Consider the following 26,289-nt stretch of genomic DNA (forward strand, 5'->3'; position numbering starts at 1 on the left):
TGTTAAGTAGCCCTGCTGTCAGGCTTCTCAGGTAAGTAGGTCAGAGACTGGCTAGTGTACGTGTTTGGAAGCATATAGTACTGCGGGGTTTCTCTTCAACACTGCGTTACAGAGCTGCCTCTAGATATGATTGACACAGTTATTCAGGCTTGGTCCAGAAAGCTGGAGCCAGGGATTTTAAGCACGTTGGAAGTTTTGAATGCTGGCTGTGGTCCAAGTTGTTTTCCCTGGTTCCCTTAGGTCAGATTGCTGGGATTTCTCTGGGTAAATTATCAAAATTGAGTATTCCTTTCAAAACGTCTTTCTGTTATTTTTCTTGGTTGTCAGTGACTTCATCTCCTTGCCTTGTGAGGATCACAAGAGGATTTGTAATGTCACAATATGGGACTACAGGCAGGAAGAGTGTTTATCACAAAATCACATAGGTGAACTCCCAGGCTTTGAAGATTACATGATCTACAGGCTCTGAATGTGTAATTGGTCTGCTGAAGAGTTTGTAAAAACTTCCACAAAGGCAAATGTGTTATCTTAGAAGTTTAGCCAGAGATTTATCATACCTCTTTGTAGCTCTTTTCCACCAATAAAACCTAGAGATCTGTCATCTAGAAAGTCACTGGAACCTTCCAGTTTTGTTTTTGTTCTGAATACTTGCCATGCTGGCTCTGTCCAGATACTGCAGAGTAACTGGTTTCTTACCATACCAGTCAAGTCTAGATGAATTCTCTTGCTGTTCATGAAAGCAGGCTTTGGAGTTGCACAGCACTGTGTAAGACAGCCACACAGAGAGTTAGCAAATGTTCCAGTTTCAGCGTCAAGTGTAAGGAAGCTGCCTTTTAGACTCTGGCAAGGTAGTGAGACACCTTGTGTTTCTCCTGTTCCCGTGGCGTAGTGATGTGTATGTGCATCTTCACTGCTGGGCAAAGTAGAGGGAAGACTACTTAACAAATGGTAGATGGAAAGCTGCCTGCTGAAGGATCCAACAGGGCAAGATAATCCATATGCCAGGCTTCTGGTAAAGATGCAGAAACCCTGCAAGCCCAGGGAGTCCCAGCAAGTGCATCACGTGACAACTTAGGGCTGGCTGTCCCATTCTCTTCCCAACATAGCGAAACAGTCCTCTGTCCTAGCAGTTGTGTTACCATTGCAGAGGTACATTCCCTTTTATATTTTGTGTAATTCCCAAATAGAAATCAAGCATTTGGCTCAAGCACCACAGTCCTGCTCTTGCATTTGAGTTATGAGTAAGAGGGGCAATTATGCGGTGTCATGCACCAAAGGAGATCCCTGGACTGCAGCTGTGAATCACTTTTCTAAATTAAAACCACGTGTCTCAAAGGAAAATATGCTTCATACTCTCTATAAAAATTCCACAGGCAGCCAGGGGCTAGTCCAGCTTCTATGTGAAGGCTTCTATGTGTTGGGTTTAGTGACAAGTGAATCCAGTCCCAAACATGGATCCTCACAGCTTTCTCATCTGAGGTACATGCACTTGGCTTTCGCTCCTCAGTGGGATTTAGCATTGCACAGTGTATGTTTTTGGCTGCATTGGGAAGAACCAGAGATGGTTTCATGGGGAATAGATGATATTGCCAGACTACACCAGTCAGTATGATGTAGTTCTCTATTGCTACCATAAATGTAGCAAGAGAGTGTTTTAAACAATCTCTTGCTGCAATGTCCCTTTTCTTTTTAGGGAAGTTGTCAACAAGGAAAACATCCCCTCTGGATTCAGCAATCTTGAAGATTGTATTCTAGCTGCTCAAGATGGAGAAAAATTACAAGACACCAGCTCCGGATACCTTAGTGAAAGGAACAAATCAAAACGGCAGAAATCCAGCACCAAGCTCTCAGAGCTTAATGATAACCAGGACGGTCCTGTGGTAAGCCAGCACACTGCACTATTTGATGTCTGTTACTAGGATGGCAAAAACTCTTTTTTTATTTCAGTGCACATCTGGTTCCTTTAGGTAGCCATTTTTGCCTGCAGTACAGGCCTCAGTGCCTATTTTGGACTGTGGGAAACGCTGGATCCCACACTTGTAACCCTTGTGATGAGGCATCTGAGAAGCCATATTTCTGCTATGATACTCCATGTGTAGTCATTTTCTATAACTTTTTGTGTTTTTCCTTTGAATTTGGTGAAGCATTTTGGAAAGCGTAAAAGGATATAGGTCTTTTTCCCAGTCTTTCAAAAGCCTTGCAAGGAGTTTGGAGCCTTAGATGTAGGTTCTCATGTTCAGGTCAAGTTTATTTTCATATTCCTGCTAAGTTCTGAATCTAGATTTCAAGCCACTACTTGATAATGAGATGGCAAAGGTGTTTTATGCCTTTTCCTTAAAGCCTGTGTTCTACTTTTGTACTTGCAATTTGGAAAGCACTATGAAGTGTGTTGGTCCAAAAGGTGATCCCTCTATCCACCTTTTACTGAAGACATCAGTGACTTTGTTATAACGTTGTAAAAATCTGGAAAACTTTTCCAGCATATTCTCATGTGACCTTCACAGTAGAGGACAGTTTGCTTACTTCTACAAGCTGTAGAATAAAACTGGTTCACCCTCCTTCCCTCTCAGCCAGAGCAAACACTGACTGGAGTGTCAGCAGCTGAGAAACTGCACTGTGCTTCAGCGCAGGGTCTGCATGCAGTGGCAGAAGTGCTGTGCCTGCACCAAGCATGCATTGCACAGTTAACAGGAACTGCAAGAGCTGTGGAAACACTGTCCTGAGCTATAGGCCATTTCCTTCAGTGGTGCTTGATTAAGTTTTAGAACCTGCTGAAAGCAAGTTCTTAATGTGACCTTGTGTTTGGATTCGTTTTGTTTAGATCACAAAATTGCAGTCATCTGATGTTCTTATCGTGTGTAGAGATTGTAGAGAGAGATGGATTTGCTTTTCTTTATGATCAAAAGAAGGCAAGATGCCAAAAATTGTATACTGTACTCAATTTAGTAACTTAAATTTAGTGCTCAGTATCCACAATCTTCTCATGTGATACTTCATGAAAGCAGAGTGAGACAGACACATTCACACTTCTGTCTTTGCTTGTAGCAATGCACTTTAAGACAGGCAAAGGTCTAGTGCTTATGATCTTTTCAGCACCTTTTCTCTGTGTCTGTGGAGTGTAAAGCAGTTTCGATGTAAATGAGGATTTTTCTCAGGATTTAGGAAAGGAAGTACTGACAGAAATGTCTGCTTTTGCTGCAGACCTGAAAAACATTCATGAAGTCTTCAAATGTGCCCAGAAGAAATGTCCTCAAACCTAGCTGTGTCCACTGGACTTCTCCCTGCCCCTCATTTTTTGGTCTCTTGAAGGGCACAGGCTGAAAAGAATGTAAAATTAACTAATCTTGTATTAAAAGCACTTTGACCAAGATGACCAGAGTGTGGTTCTTGCTTGCTCTGCTATAGGAAAGGTCAGAATGGGATGATCAACTGCAAGTATCATTATGAAACATCTTGCAGAGAGCATGGTGCTATTGTTTTGAAAGAGAGCAGAAGGTGCTTTTTAAGTTTTAATGAGTATGTTTATTACATACCTGCATTTCAGAGACTGCCAGAAGGATGTGTGATGGTTTAGCTTTCTTTCGGCTACACCTTTACACATCAAATAATAACCCCAATTAGACTACCTACTTGGAGTGTAACATAACATGCACTTACCCTTTACTAATAGGCCTTTGTCATGTAAACAAGTTTGTGATGTTATCTCTCCTTAAGCACCCTTTTCTGAGTATTCTTTTTTTTTTCAAAGCCTGAAAGAGTATGTAGGACAGTGTGTGGAAGCTTTCCTCTGATTGCATGTCTGATTGCATCTGGCTCAAAAGCACAAATCAGTGGTGGAGAAATTGTCAGTTCTACTTGGACTCCCAGGCAAACCAACCACAAAGCATTAAAGGCTTGTAACCACATTTTAGGGACATGGTAGTCAGGTGTCAATAGGACTTGAAGAATCAAATTAGGCAAGGCTGGAATGACTGACCTGTGTCACCATATGGGGCTGAAGGTGTAGAGGTGAGGGAGGGCTGTGACTATCGCAAGAAGTCTGTGCACATAGTTTCCAGGGCAGGAACCCACTTCCTTCTGTTTAAGAGGGACTTGTCCAAACCCCAGGGTAGAAAGCCTCTTGGACATGTGCTTGAAGTGGCCACATGGCTTGTCCTCACAGTACTCAACAGTGTTAAAGTTCTTAATGGCAGACAAGTCTCAGAGCAAGAGGTTGGATTGCTTGCCCTGCATTCATACTGTCCCAGCATTGCATCTGTGCAGTCTCTTTGCATTCTTATGCCTGTTTAAGAAGAAACTAAGAAGGAGTTTGGCTGAGAAGTGGAGTTTTCTAACAGGAACACAAGGAGTTCTGCTGCGAGGTTGCTGTGGATTTTGCTACCTGCTCTTACAGGAGTTGCACAGACCAAAGGATTGCTCCCAAGCCTAGGCCGTCTGTCAGTGTGTGAAATGGGAGCTGGCAGGGTACCATGCAGCATTATTCTGTTCTGACGTTTTGAGGTCACATGATGAAAGAGACAAAGGAGTGAGCAGTGGGGTTTTCTTGCAGTTTATGGGCAATAAAATGTGGGGTTTGTTGTGCAGCGGGCAGTAGTGTGAGTGTTACCTTTTTCCTAGAAATCCTGTTGGATATTTCTGTATTTGATCTGTTTAATGGCCTGCAGCTTGAACCTGTTCCTCATATATATCTTACTGCTTTAATACTTACTGTATTGCAGAGTATGGAAAGCTTTAGCTCATCCAAGCCTATAGACAGAGCAGGACCTGATGACATGGAAATTCTATCTGAAGAAAGGTGATTTTCATTTTATTTTATGTATGTGTATATGTTTTCCTTTCCCTGTGGTTGTAACCTGAGAGATCTCCCACCCAGGTTGTGGGGGTGACATGTATGCCGCAGCACAGATTACCCACCATGTTAACTTCCAAGCAGAGCTTCATGGAGGCACTGTGTGTGTTGTGTGGGCTTTGCCCTGCAGCACATGCCACCAAGGCTCTTTTCCCAGCCTGATAGGGGTATCACTGAAGGTGCTGACGGTGCAGACTTGAAAAGAAACCAGCTGTGGAGCACCTGAACCAGCATGCTCCACTTGGGAATGCAGGACCTGTCTTTCCTGGCCTCTGGGTCGGGAATCCAGCCCTTTCCCTTGTGCTGCACTCTTGTGTGAGAGCTGTACAGCCTCACTCTGCTCACCTGAGATAACAATTTCTCTCAACAGTTACATTTGTTGGGATAGTTGTATTGGTTTGAATTAAGGGCACTGGAATTAAATGACATAGTTGTTCTCAAATACCTCCTGAGAGGAAGCAAAAAATACAAAGTTTAGCAGCTTGAAGTGCTGCAGATCAGAGAGTCCCTTCATTTACTGTGTGAATTAGTGAGTGTGCAGGAGTACCAAGAATGTAAAAACCTTTGTGTGCTGAAGTCCTGCTTGTTTTTGTTACAAGACAAGTCTGGTTTTGTGTTTGTAATATGTTGGTTTGTTTTTGTTTTTGTTTTTTTTTATAGCAAAGAAAGTGAAAACGATGAGGTTTTTTTGAGGCATTCTCAGGTTGGTATTTTTTTTGTTGCTGTTTTTGTGTTTCAGTTTTACAGTCTCCAAATGAGCATTTTATTGAGCAGAAACAAGTTGTTATGCATATAATTTTGTTTTTCATAAGAGAAATGGAGTTAGCATTTACTTTTTCTGTCCCTTACCTCTGCTTTTTTATTTATATAGTTTAGGGAGCCTCTCAACCATTGGGGAGTCTGATAGCTTCTGCATCAGTCCCTTTGATCCCTCCTTGCCAAAAGGGGAAGGATTACTGAAGTCACCATTGTGGTTTAAGTGACCTGAAGTTCCGTCATTAATTATGACAAACAGGACATCTGACTGCTTATCTGTCAGGGTAGTAAGATTAGCTTGTGTCTCTTGATTTCTCTAAAATCATTTGGCCTTTTATTTATCATTTCCTAATGCAGCCTATTGCTTTTGAACATGGGTGTCTATAATCCATTTGCCTCAGAAAACTGGATCACCTCCTGCTGCTTTCTAAGAGTGGATGCCTGGGATGGATGTCAGGAGGAGAGATGTGATGTTGATGGCAACAGTTTTTCCCCCAACTTTCCATTTCTCATACACACACACACACACACACACACACACACACACTTCTTACACTGGCTTTATGATGTTTTCCAAGATTGAGATTGGATTAGATTGAATCCCTTTGCAGTCACTGGTTCATTTTGGTTTGCTTAAAAACCTCTAGACAATCAAGCATTTAAAATACTCCGGAGACTTATCTGAGGCACCTCTCCCTCAGTTGTGCATCCATTTAAATGGGCACAGTAAAGCAGCTGTAGCCACTGTCTGGTTCCTCTAGCTGTCTGAAAGGCTGATAATATTTTAAAATTAGACTTTGTTTCTGGTGGGAATTATTTCCACCTAGCGGGAGAGATAGAAGGTTGCTAACAGCTGATCAGCTGTGTGGTAGCTGGTGAAGTTTGTGGGACCCTGAAATGTGTAGCCCCTGCAAAGGGTGTTCAGGGCTGCCTTTGATCACTGCTCTGACTGGGCTTGCATGGATCTCCTACTTTGCTTCCAGAGGGTCAGTAATCCCTTGCAGTTGCTCGTGAGCTGTTGTATTTTCCAGAGCCTAGATCTTGCAGCGCCTTGTTCCTCACGTACCCACTTGCATGTGGAAAAGCTGCTGTTGCTGCCATGCTACACAATACTCCTATTAAGCTTGTAAATTAGTCTGGTGGAGATACATTTAAATATGAAATCATAACCTTAAAATTAATTACATTTTAGAAAAAGTTTTAAAGTGTAGAATTTTAACTGTAGGAGAGGATCTTAACCCAGAGATTCTGTATTATGTAGGACTTATAAGGTCAATAAAATGTTACATTCCTTCAGAGTTGTTTTACATTCCTTGCCCCTCATAAGCCTTTTGCTTAGGGCAGGTTAAAGACATATGTTTCATAACAAACAACTCATTCAGTTTGAGGAAAGGACAGGGTTCTTCTTATTTTTTTCTCTTTTTCACCCTGCCTCCAGTCTAAAGCTGTTAGGAAAAGGGTTTGGAATTTACCATAGTTGTGCTGACTTGGGTGTCTGTGAGACTGTAAAAATACCTTGAAACACAAGCCTCAAATGAATTTTCAGTGGTTTTGTAACTTTTGTAATCTGCTCTTGGAAGCAGCTATGCTCCAGGATGAAAAACATAGGTTTCTAGTACCCAGGTTTTGATAAGGGAAAAGTATTTAAGATTCATACCAACATGGCAACAAGTGTAGAGGGGTGTTGGCGTGGCTCAGGTAGGAGGAAGGCAGCAAAATGGCTGTTCTTTCATGAGGTTGCAGTCCTAAAACGTGCTTAAGGATGCTTCCTGCTTGTGGCTCTAATGGAAGATCACATGTAGGGGAAACAAGCCCTTTATATGGAGTTGCTTGGAATCCGTATGTAATTGAACAGAATACAACCTCCTGATCAGAATGTAAAAGTCTTTCTGTTGCCATTTATTTCTTGCTGTTTGAGCTACTCTTTATGCTCAATCTCCATTGGAGCAGGGAGAATGAATGCAGCTGACTTATCTCCAGGCTACTTAGATCTGCAGTTACTGGTGCCTGCAAAGCATGGCTGCAGAAGCAGCTTCTAAAAAGCAGAATTCAAATACCTGCTTTGAAGATTTTTTTGTAGTCACTTATGTAATATCTGCAGTGAACTGTGACTGCCAACTGTTACCAACATAATCAACTTGTTGCCCCTTTGATTTGTAAGAAATTGTGGCGCATCCCTACCTAAAGCAAAGTAGTTCTCCCTTACTTGATTCTTTTCCTAGAGATTGGCAGCTGGTGATGTCAGGAAATCAAAAAAGAAAATAAGTGATGAGGAATACTAAATTATCTACCACTCTATGGGTTTGGAGCATTAATGCAAAGGAAGTTAAACATCTGCTTTCTTGAGTCTCTTGGGTTTGTACCACCGTTGTTCTTCCGAACACCTAATGATTTATTCATTGTATTAGAACCCACATCAGTGAGCAAATAAAGGAGAGTAACTGGCTGCAGGCAGGGCACAGGCCTGTTTTAACATACCTTTTTAATATTTCCAATGACTGAAATGACTTCAGGAGGAAGAAGACATTGATATGATCTTTCTAATATATGTGTATTGGAAATGTTTACCTATCTGGGAAGTGCCCTTATATCTGCTACAGGTATCTTTTAAGAGTCTTAATAAGTCAGGAGATGGTACACTCTTCCTAGAAAGACATTTATCTCTAATTAGTATCAGTAGTGGTGACGAGATGGTATTCTCAGGTTGCTTCCTTTGAAATTGTTAAAATCTAGGTACGTTCCTCTCCTTCACACTTCTTTGTTATTAAAAATAGCACCAGTTTTGAAACTCGGTGCTTTATTTCTTTCCTTGCCTTAAAATACCACCTTTAAATACTGTGCCAGCAACTTACAAGCAGTTTATCAACTGATACAGTTGGCCACTGACCAGTCTTTGTTTGTGAGGTACACAGACTATTTAAATCCTGGCAGGAAATTTGTCAGTGGACCTTAGAGAAATATTTAAGTCCTTCCAACCTGGAAGCAGCTTAAAAGATATTGAATGGTGAATTAGCATTTTTCCACGTACAGCTCTCACAATAAACACATTTGTAATCAGATTTAGCTTCAAGCTGCATGAGTTATTAGTGCTTGGCAAACTGTCATCTAGTGTTTCATTTTGTTATAATGTTTCAAAAAGGCCATTTATTGAAATGAACAGGAAATACACACCTTACACAAATACAATGCAGAACACTCTTTACAAATACCAGGGTATTTATTGACCAGATTTTTAGAACAGTAGAACAGCCCAGGTTGAAAGGGACCTCAAAAGATCACCTGATCCTTTTGTGGGAAAGCAAGCCTAGATGGAATTATTTAGCACCCTATTCAATTGCAGGGATTGATGGAGCTGAATCCAGATAAAAACATTTATTCGTATGATTTGTCTACTGGGCAACTTTTTTCCCTCCTCATGAAATTTACTTGTTTTTCTTTGCTCCAAAGGACAACACATCATTAGCTTTCTGCAGATGAAAAAAGTAAATGTACCTTAGTGGCATGTACTAGGGATATTGAAGCATTTGGCTGTGCTTCTGGATTCACAAGGAAAACAGATCCAAAAATACTGGTTATTTTCTATTGGCCCATTTTCTTCCCATATCAGAATATGCAGATTGTTTACTAGATTTTCAAAATACCTGCAGAGGGAAAATCTGCATGCTGACTGCCCGCTAGACTATATTTGAGAGAATTATGCCTAAGCTGTTCTTAACAAATCCGAATAGTTTATGTAGTAACATAATCCTGTCTATTCATCTAGCTCTGTGTTTGTTGGTGGGCTTATACATATCACAGTACATGTTTATGTACATGCATTACACTTCCTTTTCCCTCCTGCCCTCTGTGAGGCATTACAGCTAGTTTATTTTGGAGTGACAGAAGCGCTCTCATCAGGCGCTGTCACAGACACGCGCACTGTGTCTCTGGATTGTGGGAATGGCAGGGATTTCTGCACAAATGCACACGGACGTGTGGTATGTGCAGGGGAGAACAGTGCTGAGACAAACAGCACTCGCTTCTAGGTAGTACTGGCTGATGAATCATGTACTTGACAGAATTCTGCTTTTTTTGTTTTTTTAATTCCTGTTACTGGATGCTTGTGTGAATTTTTTGGCGTTTTCCCAGAGTCCACACTGCTTGCAGCTGAGATGCCAAACCCTACTGCCATTTGGATTTGCGCAAGACCGCTTTAATACCCAGAGCTCCTCCATAAATAGTTCTGCTCTCCCCACGCCCAGCTAGAAAACAACCACAGGAAATCGGGGAATGTGCAGCCAGCACAGCTTAGCTGGCACTAATTGATCTGAGCCAGCACAGCCTGCATGAGAGCATTCATGTACGTAGCCTGCGCTGCTGGCTGGCTGCGGCTGCTGCCTCAGGAGCTCTGTGCCTGCTTTTTAGAAGGCACCATATTGCTACAGCCTCACATCAGCAGCAGCATTTTTGTTGTTGCTTGAAGGAGTTGAGCTCCTGTAGGAAGTGTACGCAGCCACCCCCCTCCCTCTCCCTTTCTCCCTGCCTCCCTGCTTCCCTCCCTCCCTCCCATTTCATCCCAATCCACTACTGGAGGCTTTCTCATCTGCATGCAGTTGTCAGGGCAGGCAGTCTCGGGAACTTGCAGGAGCTTTCTAAAGAAGGAAAAATTCAATGAAGGCAGATGGACGGATGTTTTTACTGGTGTGAGTGAGCAATTAGTACACAGGGGTCACTGAGCGAGGGATTTGAATTTGGAGCAGGAAACATTAGGGTCTGTTTGGATCTTTTTAGCCAAAGGCATGAGTTTACTGCTGCTGTGACTTGCAGGGTTTTTTTCCCCCCTCTGCATCCTGAAACTTTTTTTTTTTCCCTTTCTCTCTCATTTCCTTGGGTGTATGGGGACATAGCTGACTTCAAGTATGAAGATTCAAGAACATCCAAGCATGCCTGAAAACAAGTTGCAAAGAAATCAAGATGCTGATGATCAGGAAAACAGCTTTGTATCTGAAGTGCCTCGGCTGGATTTAACATCACTGTGTGATGACAACAACTGGGAAGGTAGGATTGTGTGATGGCTGGTTGTGTGAGTGAAATGAGAGAGGGGGAAACCGGAGTGGGCTGGATGTATCTTTATGTCACCATGTTCTCTTGCTAAAAACTATAGAAAAGCAACTTTGTCCTGAATATAGAGCTGAAAGTTTGGAGAAACTGGAAGCAAATACTGAATGGTACTAAATCTAGTTGTCACTTACAGGTGGAAAATGAAATGTTTTATTCTTGAAGTTACTTTCATGTTCTGCTTAGTATTGTTAAGTCCCTGAGGGTTTCAAGATACCTTATTTCTTAGTGGCTGATCAATGGGTAATTAAGCTAGACTGCCCTATGCTTCAAAGCAACTGGGTATTTCACAGTCTGGAAAGAACTTTTCTTCAATCACTGTTTGGAAATAATGGTTCACACCTGAAAAGCACAGCTGGTAAAAAGTGCTGTCTATCTGCTACTCGGTCTTACAAACAACTTATTTTTATGTATGCTGTGAAGGAATTCTGATCATCAGCTTAAATGGCAGTGTTAAATTGATTGTATGTCATATAAATTGCTTTAATATTGTTTCTTAGCTCTCCTCTCCAGAGTGCGTGCTTGATTGACTGTACACTTACTCATATATGAGTGGGAATCTGGCCAAACTCTGTGGGTGCCATGACCTTAATTTCATTTGAAATTAACTTGAAATGAAGGTGTCCAGCAGTTTTGGGATCAAACCCTTTTCTAGTTACAGTGTATCTGCCTGTGTACAAGCCAGAGTTCTTCTGTTAGTTTGTGCTTTAGGAGTGAAAGATGAGTTTTGACAGGGAAGAAGCAGGAAAACACAAGTGTGGTGTTTTAATAAAGCGGGAAAGGGAAAATGTGCAACTAATTCATTGCTCTAAAATAACAGTCTCTGAGGAACACTGAGAAGGGAAGGAAGTTCTCTGCTCCTGCCTCCACGGTGTACGTGACCTAGTATGTTTTGCTTTTCCCTCCAGGAGGAGAGTAGTTATGATGCTTCAGGTGCGAGTAAAGAAAACCCGCAGCCATGGCTGCCTTTGATTCAGCCGGGCAAGCAGTCACTGTGCACAGGAGGGAATTTTTCCATTTGCTTGCTTGGTGGGGATTCCCTGAGTGGAATCACCACACATTCAGCAGGGCTGATCAAAGTGCCACAGAAGGGCTCCCAGGCAGCCCTGGCTGCTGGATGTTTACTGAGGGGCCAATTAGCAGAGCCCTGCAGGGTCTCAAGCCAGGGTGAGCATGTCTGGGCTCTCAGAGGTGATGTGTGGCTTCAGCTGTCCTGTGAACCTTTGGATATAATGATTTTTTTTTTCCCCTTCCTGCATTACTAATAGGAATCATATGAACACATGAAGGGGAGAACACAGCTCCTTTCTGTCTGCCAGAGGCTTTCCCATTGTATGAAATAAGTTGCTTCTTTGGTTAAACTCCCTCTCAGCAGGCATGCTCTTACGTTTGTATTCCAGCTTTCTTGCCCTGCAAATATGAGACAGGATTATGGGCACATGTGACTGTGCTTCTCTCTGATTGCTCCTTCCTCCCTTCTGTTCACGTGTATTTCACAGGAGGAGGAGGTGGGCAGTTGCAAAAGAATCAGCTGTGTGGGGTGAGAGAGACATCATCTTCTGAAATGCGTGCCTTCCAGAATCACCATTTTGTTGGTGCGTGTGAACAGCAGCAAAATGGTGCCTTCTGTGTCTCAGCAAGGAGAGACTGAGTCTTTCCTAGCTGTGGATGTGGAATCAAGCTTGCAGCAGCCAGGAAGAGGAATATCTCAACATCAACTCTCAGACTGCTTCTGTAGCTAACAACAGAGTCTGTTGTTGAGACGGACTTTGCAGGGCAGGGTTGTACCACACATCTACACCTATAGCAACCAGGACATCCTCCCTTTCTCTACCAGCCAACCTGAGTCACTCAAACCTTCATACATCTCTGCAGGATCCATGCCACAGCTCTGGTTGCATCCCCAACCAAAAAGAGAAAGGACTGTACCTTCAAATGCCCAAACACTGAGCTGTTAATTGCTTTGCTCTAGCAAATTTGGTAGGTCCATCTCTTGGGAAATTACCCATTCTTTTAGGACGTAGTTGAGCTAATGTTTGAGGTCATGGTCCTCTAGATCATAGTGTAGGAAATACAGACTGTCCAGTGACCAGGGCAAATGCTGGGACTTTCACAAGTGACATGTGAGAACAATTACAGGTTGAGGACTTGCCTTCAGCTATAGCTGTCACTGCCTCCAGTCAAATGTTGGGAAAGAGCCTTCAACAATGGGCACAAAATTACACACGACAACCTTGTCCATTGACTAGCTTTTATTTGTCACTCAGGCATGCTCTCCATCATTTAAAGAGCAGAGCTGCCTTAAAAGCCCTCATTCAGAGACACAGAACTATAACTGCTGCCAGGTGAGCTGGCAGGGCACTGTGCTCTTCATGTTGCACTAGAAGTAATTTCTACCGGATTTTTTTTCCCCATAATTTTCACCTCATAGTCAAATCTGTACACAAGGACAGATTAGCTGTACTTCTCCAGGCTATGTTCCCTTTACCTGAAGCTGAGCACAGCGAGGACAGAGACATTTTCTCCCTGCTCCCTGCAATGCATAGCCTCACACTTTGCCATGTGCCCGCCTTCTGCATCCCCCTCACCTGCTAAGTATAGAGGCTTGTGTAGGAATCATCAGGCTATTGACGCAGCACTCAGGGCATGAGCAGTGCCCCAGCAAAATTCAAGGGCTGAGCTCCTTACCTCAGTGCATTTCCCGTGGTCCAGGAGTAGTTTCCCGGTGTGCATTCGGCATGTGTGGATCAGGGAGTTTTACTGCCCTGAATGTGGACCGAGCTGTCCCTGTGAACTGGGATTGTCACGTCTGACTGCTGGGTTTGCCTGCTAAGCTGGTCAGTGGGTGCCGGCTGAGATGGCTTTAGGAGCAGGCATGTTCAGAGCTGCTTCCACAGCTAAGGTTTCTAATTGTTGTGGATTAAGTTTGAATCGGGTGCAGTGACTGAGGAGAACAGAGTGTTCTCTCACAGGCCAGCACTATTGTGCAGATTTCTCACCAAATGTTTCTAATTCAAGCCCAGAACTTGCTATCCTGTCCTCAAGGAAAATCTGGAAGTATGTTGCTCTCCATAGCAGCGGCTGACCTTGTCAGCAGATTGGGCTGAGCAGGCAGCTCAGTAAATCAGTATGATGTGTGATTGTTGCTGATGTCACCCGATTACTGACACTTTTAAAAAGTTCTGTAGCTGAGATTTCAAGCAGAGTTTACAGTAACAAGCACTTACGAAACAATCAGCAGGCATTTTTCTTCAAGCTTAAAAAGAAAAAAAAGCAAAGGTTAAAAACACTATTTGAGTTCAAGTATTGCAGCACTTGAGACCCTGAGGGTGAAGCTGATCTACAAATAGTTTTGACACTGACTTAATTGATACTTTCCCATGGAAAAAACCCAAAGTAAAGCAGAAAAATCCATACAGTGTAGCAGAAGGGAAGCTGAATTTAGTTTTTTTCAACACTGTGAACTTCGATTGATCAGTGTATTTGTGTGTAACACTCTTTAGCATAAGAAATCAAAAGGTGATGGGGCACATTCTATTTTTATTACTAAGTATCGAGAAAAGTTGCATCGTTTACTGGATAGCATCAAAATATTAAAATTGTATTTTTGATTGTTGTGGCACCTCATGAACAAAATACAAAGTTTGCTTGCTAGCTGAAATGTGTCATCTCACTGAGTGAAAAGGTGTGGTAGCGCTGTATTTGGGCTATTCTTTTGATCTATGTAGGAAGAATGCCTGCTGATGTATTCAGGCAAGGATATTTTCATAGTTATTTATAAGATGAAGAAAATAGGTTGTTACTGAGCTAGTGAATGCCTTGGATGGGGTTTTAAATTACTTTATTCATTTCATTATGAGAGGTCTTTCTGGAATCTTTCAAGTGGCGTTTGATACTAGCACCTCAGGTGTTGTAATGAGTTTAGACTTTTTAATCCCTCTGGACCTACTTCAATTTACAGTAGCTAAGATTTGGCAGGTTGTTTGACAGATGGGTGTGCGTAAAAGCAGTGTTAGCAGCATGTATGAGCTGCGTGGCTGCAGAGAGGGAAACGGGAGATGCCTGTGGCGTTTTGCTGGCTGCGCCTCAAGTGGTGTTTGTGTGTAGACGCCCCTCTGTTGGCCCTGCAGCCCCCAGTAACTCTGTGGCGAATATGCAATGTAGCAACAAAAAAACCTCAGGTTTTGTCAGCGAGGTGGCTTGGAGCTCACCAGTGATACACCGGTTTGATACAATAAATCTTTCATCTCCTGAGAAGCACGTAATAGTTCAGGTTTATTAAAATCTCCAGCCCTCTATGCAGCAGGTTGGCAGAGAGGTTGTACTGCCATAGGCGATGCTCTGCGTGCCCACGGAGCTCTGCAGAGCCACACCTGGCAGATGGCTGACAGCTTTATTGGAAGATGAGCTGGTTGTGGGATTTGTAGAGGGAGAGCAGCGCTTCTGAAGGACTGCAGGCTCACTACCAGCACACGGTTCACTGCTTCTGTGCCAGCTTAAAAAAGGCATGCCTGAAAGAAATGCCTAGAGAATCTGATCAAGACATTAAAAATTTTTTCATGCTTCCTCTGCACTGGTGCAGCCATGGTGGTTAAACATTCCCCTCTTTTTTTTTTTTTTTTTTTTTCTTTTTTTTTTCATGAAAAGTTGTCATTCTGAAAAATGGGGGGAAAATAGTACATGGATAGAATGTGGTCATGAGTAGAAAACCGAGAGTTTTCCTTGAACAGGAGAGATGTGTTCAGGCCAGAAGAGGAGTAAGTGTAACTGCGCTGTCAAGTCAGTGGTGAAGAAAAGGTGAAATGTTTACAATATCTATTGAGATTTTGTTCTTCAGTTAGCAGAAGGGGGAAAGGCTGACAGCATAAATCATGGTAGTGGATGCTTTAAAACTGGATTTCATAGCAGATACTTCAAAAAACCATTCAGTCCGGGAGTTCAGCAGCCTTCAGAAAAAGCTCAGTGCTTTGATAGCTATCTTGGCAAAATGAATCAAAATGAATAACAAAAGATATTATGTATCCTGTTAAAGAGGAATTAATTGTGCACTGTCAGAGGAAGCAGCAGCTTACCCTTAGTGGGTTCCTGGGTGTTTGTGTGATCCAGCAATTCCACTGGTTCCAGCTGAAGGGCCTGGCACCTGGCCAGCAGGAAAGAGAAGGCAGCTGAACTGCAGCTCTGGTCCGTTTAGTGATCTGAAGTAGATAAAATCTGTAAATGTACATATCTAAATATGTTCCTTGATGAATTGCTGCATCGCTCTCAGGGGTCTAGCCACTTTGTGTCTAGTTGAGGTTTTGTCTTCTAAATTTATATGGTCAGCAAGGGAAACAAAATTCCCCATAGAGTCAGGCCTTCCAGCAGCAAGGGTTAAAGAAAGCTGATTTTCTATAGCAGCCGTTTCTTCTGTCAAGTCTCAAATTTGATTTTTCCTTTTAAGGCCTTTTTTTTCTTCTCCCCTTTAACACTTTCTTCTTTGGAATGGGAGTTTCTGTTTCGGGGGAGTATTTTGAAATCAACAAAATAGAAAGCAGACATACCTCAGTCTCAATTAGGTTACACGAAGTACTTTGCTGTCTTTTGGGGTTTGGTCAGAGGCTCTTTGAGCCATTGCAATTCCCTGAATGTTGCATGCTATCTGGTTTTAAATCCACCTTGGACAAAGTCACATACGTCATACATGATTAATAATGGCTTTGTTAGCTGGTGTGGTAGGAGCTTAATTTAGTTACTGCTAAATATGCCTGATTTTTTCTAAGTTTGTTCCGTCTATGTAAATCCTAGGGAGGTGTAATTTAACAATTTCCAAGAGGAAATTCGGTTTGTGGGTGAGAGGTATTCAAACAATTAGAACTGAGATGTGTCTGGAAGAATTTTATGCATCATATAAGTCTTGTTCCTGCTGGTCAAATATATTATTTTTTTTTTCCTTTTGTATTAACCCTGTATTTTGCTACAAAAGATCTTGTGAGACTCTTCCTAAAATCATGAGAGATTCAGGGACATGGATGCAAAATATTTCAGGCATTAGAAACTGCTAAGGCTGAACAGAGCTTAGAAAAACTCTTTTTTCAGAAATGACCTGAAGGAAGTTCAGGCTGCATAAGCTTTCCAAACCATGGCAAAACAGCCTTCATACACTTGGGGCTTGCACGCCCCATGGAAGTAGCCCCTGTGAGCCAGGCTTTTATGTGCTTCTCTTACCACAACACCTTTGAGGGGCTCTTATGCAAAAAGCTTGTGGAAAAACCTCCTGTCATGCCTTTCAGCGTAGCATATCAGTGTGCATGCAGCACCAGCCTCTAAGCAGAGGCATGCCATTTTTATCTGTGTTCTAAGGAAGAAGGCTAAAGGAGGAGAGCATCACTTGGAGATATGCACAAGCAAAACAGCACTGAGCCCATCACTGCTTCATTGGTGATGATCTTTGACTGCCTGAGTTGTACAGTGGGGGATTGCTAAACAGCACACAGGTTCTGCAGGGGAATCTTCCTGCCATCCACTCTGAGCTGTGAAAACATTAACCTTGTTCAGCAAAAGGAAACACTGCTTTTTATTCATAAACTGATAACTTCAAAAGCCCCCTCTCTTTGTGAATGATGACTATACCACTAAACACAGGAAACAATTAGTTCGTAGCTCTGCGACTGGTCTGGGAGCTTTCTATAAGGTTTTTGTTTTGTTACTTGACTCTAGAGCTATTTGTTAGATTTATAAGTTCAAAGCCTGGCTCTTAGCACCACAGGATTAGACAGTTTAAGTAGGAGCATGCAAATCAGCTTAGTAAACTATCTGAACACAAAATGTTAGACTCCTTATGGCATCTGGAGGGAGTGATCACAAGATTGAGGCGATTGCTTTCCATGGGCTCTATTATGCTAATCAGCAGTGCTAAATTGAGTTTCCCTTTCTCTCCCACTCCACCACCTCCCTGTACAACCCTGCTTTTACTTTTGGCTGGTTAGGTTTTCCAAGGGGCTGAAGATTTCCTCACATTCCTACCATGCTGTAAGCAGCATGTGAAAGGGAAAAGGGGAAACTCAGACCATATTACTATAATTGTTAATATGTGGGCTAAGCACCCTGTGGAACAGGTGGTGATGTGATGCACCTTTTGCTTGCAAATTAGAAGAACCTATGCATACTCCCAGGCTATGAATTTCCAATAGCAGGCAACAGGGTCGCACTGGAGTGCTGGGGCCTGTATAAGAACCATTAATACACTTTTCACTTACAGCATTTGTACATCCTGAAACTGAAAAAAAATCCTTCTGGAACTCAATTGCCTCTTCTATATACCATGTGCCAATAATGCTCTCTGTCCAGCATAACTTTTTCCTCAAAGATGCTGGCTGGTGATTGCCTCGTTTGGTGTCAGTCCATGGTAATTCATGGTCAGCTTTTGAATAGTTTTCTGTTGCACCTAAGAGATGACTTATGTTTCTGTAGATTACCTGTTGTGGCCAGGCTTTGTAATGCTTTGCACACAGGGCAGATGGGAGTAGTGACCAGAGAATGCCTGGTGACAAGAGTTACAGTGCAGGACGAACAGGTCAGGGTTCATTAGAAAGTTACCTGGAGTCTGTCTTACATATAAAACAAACCTGATAAAACCAGCCTTTGTCTTACTGTTCCCAGAGCCCATCCCTGCTCTCTCCTCATGGCAGCGAGACGGCTTAGACTCAGATGAGGCTCGCCTTTCCCCGCAGGCCGGGCGCTTGATTCGCCAGCTTCTGGATGAGGACAGCGATCCCATGCTGTCCCCTCGCTTCTATGCCTATGGACAGAGCCAACAATACCTGGATGATACAGAAGTGCCTCCTTCTCCTCCCAATTCTCATTCCTTCATGAGGTGGGTTGTGATTTGCCAGTGCTGATTTCACATGCAGGTGCCAAGGGTTTACACAATTGCATCAAGCAGCATCTCTTTGGATTGGCTCTGCTGTGTTGGGTTTCTGTCCCTACTCACAGGGAACTGATATTTTTAATAAAGTTCTTTCTAGTTATTAATTTCTGGCTTTCTGCATTAATATCTAGGGACTTGCTGTTGCCGAAAGAGGCTGTTAGAGCATCTTTTGCTACCTCTCATTGCAGAGTAGCAACATAGCATTCTCACTTTCGTGGCCTTGCCTTTATTTACGCAATGTTAGTGGCCTTCTCTGCATCAAGTTGTACTGTGGCTGTTTGGATAATCTTTTCCTGCAATCTCTGCTCTTGGCAGGAGACGGAGTTCATCTTTAGGATCTTATGAAGATGACAGAGAAGACCTTACTCCTGCTCAACTCACTCGGAGGATTCAAGGGCTGAAGAAAAAGATCAGGAGATTTGAGGACAAATTCGAAGAGGAGAGGAAATACAGAGTGAGTCTCTAGGAGTTAAACATTTATGTGGAGATGTATGGATTAGCAGCAAAGAGAAGGGGCACCAGGGAAGTGGGTCAAGCATGCAGAGGGACACCAGGGAAATATGCCGAACACACAGAGGGCTTGAAAGCTTTCATAACAAGGAAAGGGGAAAAAAAAGGCAGAAGACCTTCTGTCCCCCAGAAATATGTATGCACACCGAACAGATTACCTTTCCAGGTGTTATGCAATATCCATGCAGCACAAGAGAGGAAGGCTAATGAACTGATAGGATTTCGACCACTGCTTAAGATGATGTGTAGGAATAGCTGTGTTCAATTTCTGTTTGTTTATTTATTGAACATCAGCATATGGGAAGCACCGCTGCTGATCTCATTTGCATGATGGTAATCCCAGGACACCTGTGCATTGCAGAGGAGAGAGAGCAGCTGCCTTCACTCCTGAGCAAGGAACCACAGTCAAGTGCTGCTGAGCAGCAGCAGCATACTGGAGTCTTAATTGTTCTGACATGCCCTTCTGATGCACAGAAAGCTTTGTGAGGAAATGTAAAGCTTTGCATGTGTGCATCTTGGGCTATCTAAGTGGCAAAGAATTGTACTGGAAAGATCTTGCCTGCAGTAGGAAAGGCTGAAAGGAGTGCTCGGAGCTTGCTGTAGCCTAGAATTTGGGTTATTTGATGTCTTTGGACGTAAGGCAGCCTTTGGTGTGGATACATGTGTCATAACACTTTCCCAACTGTTCATCCTAGCTTTCCTCTATTTTAGAGGTACCCTCTTGTTAGGAAACAATAGACAAAAGGATTCCAATGTGCATCCAGCCCTCTGTGTCACTCCTACAACTTAATCATTGGCATCAGATATTCTGTGTTTTCTAAAAAGAAAATCCATTTCATGATGGCACTGAGACAGGTGTTGTGATAGGCAGGAGCAGTTAAAGTAAGGTCTGAAATGGTCTGCTGACCAGCCCATTTCAGACATGTGCAGCTGCCAGTCAGAAGCCAATGCCTGGGCGCTGTGCTGGGTCCAAATTCCACTGTACTCCTTTGTGCCACACTCTTGTTTCAGTGAATCTCTCTTGGTAGTTAGTTTAACACAGATTCAGCATGGCTTTTCTTTCCTCCCAGCCTTCCCACAGTGACAAAGCAGCCAACCCTGAAGTGCTCAAATGGACAAATGATTTGGCCAAATTCCGAAAGCAACTTAAAGGTGAGCAGCCACCAGTGGTTACTCCCGCCTTTGTGGGGCAGCTTGACTCTGTCTCATTTAGACTTGATGTGAGGCAGTGATCATGACACTCTCACACTTTAAAAATGAAGAATTACTCATCTTTCCCTGTTCAGAGTCAAAACTGAAGATATCGGAGGAAGACCTTGGCCCTGTTGTGCGTCAGCGCAGCAACACACTCCCCAAGAGCTTTGGCTCTCAGCTGGAGAAGGAGGATGACAAGAAACAAGACCTGTCTGATAAATCTGCCAGGCCTGCTGTGGAAGTGACCCTTGACTCCATCCAGAAGAAGCTTCAAGAGAAACGAGCAGAGACAAATCGACCTGAAGACATTAAGGTACAATGTAGACACATCAGATTTAGGCCTTTAAGTGCAAGTTGGTTATTTGTGGCTGCACAGTCACTTGTGAAAGTGTTGTGGTATTCTACATTTTGTTTAAAAGTCTGCAGCCTTTAGTCTGGGCTCACTTGCTTTAGTTCCTTTCCCTCTGCCTTTAGTATCTTGATTTTTTTTTTCCCAGAGCTCAGTTTCTATTGTATGTCATCTTGTGTTCTTTTTCTGACCCTTGTATATTCCTAGTAATGTTTCTGAATTATTGCAATTTTTTCCTGCCCTGTGTTTGGCTATTTTTGTTGTTACATCCAAAGGTTTCTGGCAAATTCTGAGTCTTCCAGTGCTTCTGGAGATTGTGTCATCTGTTCGCTTCCTGTTCACTCCAAAACTGAATGTTGTTCTCTCAGGGTGTGTTACTGCTAACCTTCGGAGTTTCACACTGAGCTCTGTTAGCTGCTGTAATCTCTGAGGGTTATCAGAAGAGAGGTCTTCGTGTCTGATGTTATGAGCTCCTGAGATTTGGGCAGCCTTGTACTGAAGTCCTTGAGTCTGCTGACATGTAAATTGTACAGTGCTGTATAAGAGTGAGGCAGACAGCATTATCTTTGTTTGCTAGATCTGCAGAAGAAAAACATACAGTGTGTGTTTTGACTGTTTCCTGACTGTAGCAAGAATCTGCAGCCTGGCTTACTGTAGGACTGTGATAGTATTTGGTGCTGTGATAGGGAGAAAAGGCTTGGTGTCAGGCAAATTCAGTGGGGGAATTTTGGCCAACTTAGTTAGAGAAGTCTTCTCTAACTGTCTTCCCAATTTTTTTTTTTTTTGGCTTTGCCCCCTCTTGTCTGCTACAGCTTTTCATTCCGTAGCAGAATTGACAGTAAGAGGCAATCTGACTGCACTTCAGTTCTTGGTAAAGTGTTTGTGACAGTCAAAGCAAAGGTGTCATGCTTTACAAGAGGTACTGGAATTTGTCTCAGATTTAGAAAAAAAGAAAGGACATGTGTTCTGTTGTAGAATTTACATTTCGGATCTTAACTGAGAAAGAGCCACCATCATTAAAAGTTGCATAGTGTTTTTTCAAAGCACACTTATAATCTGTAAATCCACTTTAGGTACATAAAGTACCTTCATATGCAAAGTTTGTGTGTTTAATCTGCCTGCATTGAGCACAAGCTTCTACTCACATCAACAATCTCTTTGGCAATGTAGCTGGGAAAAGACAACTGGAAGGTGGAGATGAGTCTTTAAAATGTAATGATGGTATGACATGGTTTGGTTATGGGACAGATCAGTATTTTCTGAGTCCAGGAATCTGACTTTTTTTCTTCCTCCCTTTCCCTCTCTCTGTGCCACTTTTCATAGGACATGACACGAGATCAGATAGCAGCTGAAAAAGTGGCTCTTCAAAAAGCTTTGCTGTATTATGAAGGCATTCATGGCAGACCGGTATGTACTGCAGCTTCTTTTTTTTTTTTTTTCTTTTCCTTCAAAGTACATCTTCCTACGCCTTTGTCTGTGGTAAATGATGCCCCTAATATGCCACTTTGATGTCAGGTCACTAGAACTTCTTGCTCTACAAACCACACCTTCACCCTCTAATCTACCTCCCTGATCCTTCACTTCCGCAGCTGCTGAGGAGTCTGTTCCAGGCAAGGTGATGTCCTCACACAGCACTGAGCTGGACAGACACCTGCAGGACAGAGCCTACAGGCTGAGTGGGCATTATTTTGGCATTGTGCTCATCAGGTTCCGCAGACATCCAATTTGTGGCCCAGTGGACAGTCTGCATTGGAATAGTTGTGCATGGTCCCCTATCCAGCCAGGAAGTTTGCAGTTTTCTGTTATCAGTGGTATAAGGTTTCTTGTTCATTTGATCTTAACGAGGGCAACTTATTTGTGAAGACAGAGAATTAAGTTTTGTCTCCTGTTGATCCCTGCTGTGGCAGAAACACTGTAGCTTCCAGGCCATGAAGTTGGCTTTTTATGAGTCCCTCCTCTTTCACTGATGACATTATAATCTTTGTAACCAGCTCTATAGGTAAATTAACTTAATTTCAGAGTGCTGCAAATCCCCTGAGCAGTGGCTTGGGAGTAGCAAATTACTGCTTATAAGGAGTAGCTGGTTGGTGCAGCTCACAAATCTGTCATGCTGCTGCTGCATGAGATTCCTGATCTTTTCCTTCTGAATTATATCTTTCTTTACCCATTGTTTTAAAAAGTCTCACTAATTTTTTAAAATGTTTTCATGGAGTGCTAATATTGTACAGTCACAACTGTACTAGCAACTGAAAATGGCATAGTTACATGAGAGGACAGGCAGATTTATTCTTGTGTAAAATAGAAAAACGGCAGCACAAGGGAATCAACTTAACCTTCCCTGTGTTCTCTGTGAGACCAAATCCTTTTTTTGCTCCTTTTACAATTATATAAATCAACAGTTAGCATCTTACTGAAGTGAACTCACTTCAATCTGTTCAAAAAGATGATAAGCCCGGAGCTTATCACCATGCTTTTATTTCCACCTATCTTTTCCAATGCTTCATTTATACAACTGCTTTTTAATTTGTTTTGTTTTTAAGTAAGCTGTCTATACCTAGCAACACTGAACTGCGTGGCAAGGAAGACTGATCAGCTTTTGCTGTTCCCAGCTCCTGGCAGTGCAGCAGTGGAAAAGTACTGAGAGCTTGAGGAGAATGGGGATAGTTCAGCCAAGTTTTTTTTTTTTTCCTTAAAGATATTTAACTAAACAAGAAAAACAATGGAGCTCAGATTCATTGTGCAACTGGGTCTTTCTGCACCAGTGATAGATGAACCTGCAAAGGTGGAACTGAACTGTTTTAGTTAAGCCAAAAGTCTGTCTCTGCAGAAATTCTTGAGCTGCTCTAACAATGCAAGCAATGGTCTGTACTCAGCTGCTGCTCTTTTGCCATGTGGAGTGTGCCCCAGAGTTGTGTCAAAGGCTCCATTATTCAAACAGTCTCTTTGCATTTTGATGTTCTCCCAAAATATACTCAGGTTTTACTGGTCTTACTTATGTTTAACTTACGAGACAGTGTGTCCATGTACTAAACATTTACTTTCAGAATATCCTTTCTGTAAAGTTTGCTGGTGTAAATGAGCTGCAGGACAGGCTCAGACTCCACACACTTAACTTCCAACGCCTGTATTCATTCTCTGTGTTGCTCGTCCACACTGATATTCTGACACTGAAGGATGTTGTTTGACTTTTCCATCCTTCAGCATACCTAAGGACTTTGTGCCCATTACAAGGCTTGTGTTTATTTTTCTGTACAGAACAGTGCTGTTAATCAACTTGAAATGTTGTTAATTGAAGGTTTGATTCTCAGCCTCAACATAGCCTCATCATAGTCTTGGGGTTTTTTTAAGTAACAGACTGTCTGAGCCAATAGTAGTGCTGAACCTCCTGTTCCACAAACTGCTAATCTTGTAAAGCTAGGAATAATATTTTTTAAATATATATGCACATATATATTTATGTTTCTCAGTTTCTCTAGTTGTATTTCAGATGGGTTACAGAGAAATGTCCAAAGCTGGAGGCAACTTGCTAGCCAGTGCAATTGAGTGCAGGCACATCAGCACAAAACTCAACACAAAGAGGACTGAGTGAATTGTTTGTTGCTGCTCACATCCCTCTAATCTATGTGAGCTGCTTACTCAATGAACAGGCAGCTTGAGGCTGTCAGGAATTGGAGCCCTCCTGTGCTTTGGGGGTGTGGGACATTCGGCTCCCAGAGCTCAGACTGCCCATCTGTATGCCCCTTATCAGACCTGGGGATATTTGCATTGAACCAGGAAAGGAATAAAGGTCTTCCTCCTTTTCCTCTGTGTTCATCGGCCCCCAGGATAGGAAACATGGGCTTGGTTATCAGAAGGAAGATGGATGCTACCTCCAGATTCTTAGAGTTCATCCCTGCCATCCCACTCCTGGCAATACCTACAGCCTTTCTGCCCCTCACAAGCCAAAACTGTCTCTTTCTCTGGAGGGAGGATGTTAAAGCTGTAGAAAGATTATGCCAGTGAAAGTCAACTGCAGACAAAATAAAAGGCAGTTTAAAATTGCCTCCCTGTCTCAGGCTGTATTTTCTTCTGTTTCTGTTGTAGAAAGAGAGACTGCACAAAGCTCCCTAGGGGTTATGCTGTTGATGCTGATTTTTATATGGCAGCTGTTCAGGTGCTCTAGTGATTAGCAGCAAGTAGAAAGGCATGACATCAGTTAAAGCTTCCTCATAAGAGCTTTATAATCTAAAGTTAGACAAAAGATCTAATGGAAGGACACTTATAGGATGTGGGTCAGACAGTGCCAAATGATGATCAGGTTTTGCTGAGGATTTTGTTTGTTTTCTAATGTGCTGTGAGAAAATACTGAAGAAATAAAACCTACCTTGAATCTGAAAGAAAACCAGAAATGAACACACTCAGTTTGTAATGCTCTCAAACCGGGGAGGGAGCACAAGCAGTAAGGAGGAGTGGAGTTAAGGACAGAGCAATATAAGGAACACCTGAGGTGGACATCACAGCACTATTGTCTCTTCTCTATGCCACAGAGCCGTGGCACCTTCATCCCTTTTGAGCATTGCAGTGAATCCTTCCCAGCAAAGTGGCTGTGAGGAGGGATGGTGGGCAAGGTTAGGGGGCTAAAAAGAGGAAAAATTTCTGGCTTGTGAAGGAAATTAGGAGGAATAGCAAAGCCAGAAAGTCAGCTTTTGTGAAATCTGTAGTTTACTGTACTCAAGGGAAATTTCCTCACATTGCAACATCCAGTCAGTGCAGCTGCTTTCTTTTCATGGGTCATGAACGTGGCTATTGAGGGCTGGCCACAAGAACAAGGATGGGAAAGCTCATCTTGTGCTTACTGTGGTAGACGTGACTGCAAGCACAGAGTTCTGCCTCCACAGGTCGTTTTGTGCTGTGGACATCTGATCCCTAATTGGTCATTTAAACCACCTGTCTCTTACAGCCCCTCTACAGGACACCCCAGACACAGCTTCAGCTGGCACCGGGCAGAGGTGATGCTGTGATGGACAGGAGTTTTGGGGCTAATGCTGCTCTCCTGTCATCCCTGTACAAGTCTCTTCAAGCCCCTCAGATCACAGGCATATGAGTTCTAGAGTGGAGTATTTGTTGCAGGCTTCATGGGCGTCTCTTTTTCCTTTTTAGGTTACCAAAAATGAACGGCAGGTGATGAAGCCTTTGTATGACAGGTATCGCTTGGTCAAGCAGATCCTCTCCAGAGCCAACACCATCCCTATTATTGTGAGTAGAGCATTCTTTTGTGGGCTATTTCTTTGGTTTCAAGATGAGGAAGAAGGAATCACCACACTTTTGTGTACAGCACAATCACTATGGCTAAATCCCAGCCTCCCTTATCACTCAAAGATCAAGCAAATGACTGAATCAATGACACATTTCATACTGAAGTTGAGAAAGCTGGTCAAGGGACTTTAGTTCCCACCTGTGAGCCACAGGGCACAATCTCACTTTGTATTGTTTCTTCTCTTTCCATTGGGCTGCTGCTGTTATTTCATCCATCCTCTGTTTGGCTACAGCCTCACTTCTTTTTCCATACCAACCCATGCTGAGCTGTAGGTCTTCCATGCTGCTTGGTTCCACAGGGTTGTGTGCACAGGAACCCTGTACACAGGAACA

General features: G+C 42.8%; 1 protein-coding gene across 8 annotated transcripts in view; it reads left to right on the forward strand.

Moving 5' to 3' along the window:
- FAM13A (family with sequence similarity 13 member A) overlaps window positions 1-26,289 on the forward strand; it is a 121,081-nt gene that overhangs the window by 82,837 nt on the left and 11,955 nt on the right. For all 8 annotated transcript variants that reach the window (XM_066186384.1, XM_066186385.1, XM_066186386.1 and 5 more), the window contains 10 exons: window positions 1,694-1,880; window positions 4,719-4,795; window positions 5,510-5,552; window positions 10,492-10,642; window positions 18,341-18,554; window positions 18,924-19,062; window positions 20,189-20,270; window positions 20,405-20,625; window positions 21,985-22,068; window positions 25,801-25,896. In XM_066186384.1, the coding sequence (XP_066042481.1) occupies window positions 1,694-1,880; window positions 4,719-4,795; window positions 5,510-5,552; window positions 10,492-10,642; window positions 18,341-18,554; window positions 18,924-19,062; window positions 20,189-20,270; window positions 20,405-20,625; window positions 21,985-22,068; window positions 25,801-25,896 (1,294 nt within the window). The remainder of the gene's footprint in view (window positions 1-1,693; window positions 1,881-4,718; window positions 4,796-5,509; window positions 5,553-10,491; window positions 10,643-18,340; window positions 18,555-18,923; window positions 19,063-20,188; window positions 20,271-20,404; window positions 20,626-21,984; window positions 22,069-25,800; window positions 25,897-26,289) is intronic.

The sequence above is a fragment of the Chamaea fasciata genome, unplaced genomic scaffold, assembly GCF_029207755.1.
Source record: "Chamaea fasciata isolate MVZ Bird 193981 ecotype frontalis unplaced genomic scaffold, bChaFas1.0.hap1 SCAF_6, whole genome shotgun sequence".
In the NCBI taxonomy this organism is placed as follows: Eukaryota; Metazoa; Chordata; class Aves; order Passeriformes; family Sylviidae; genus Chamaea; species Chamaea fasciata.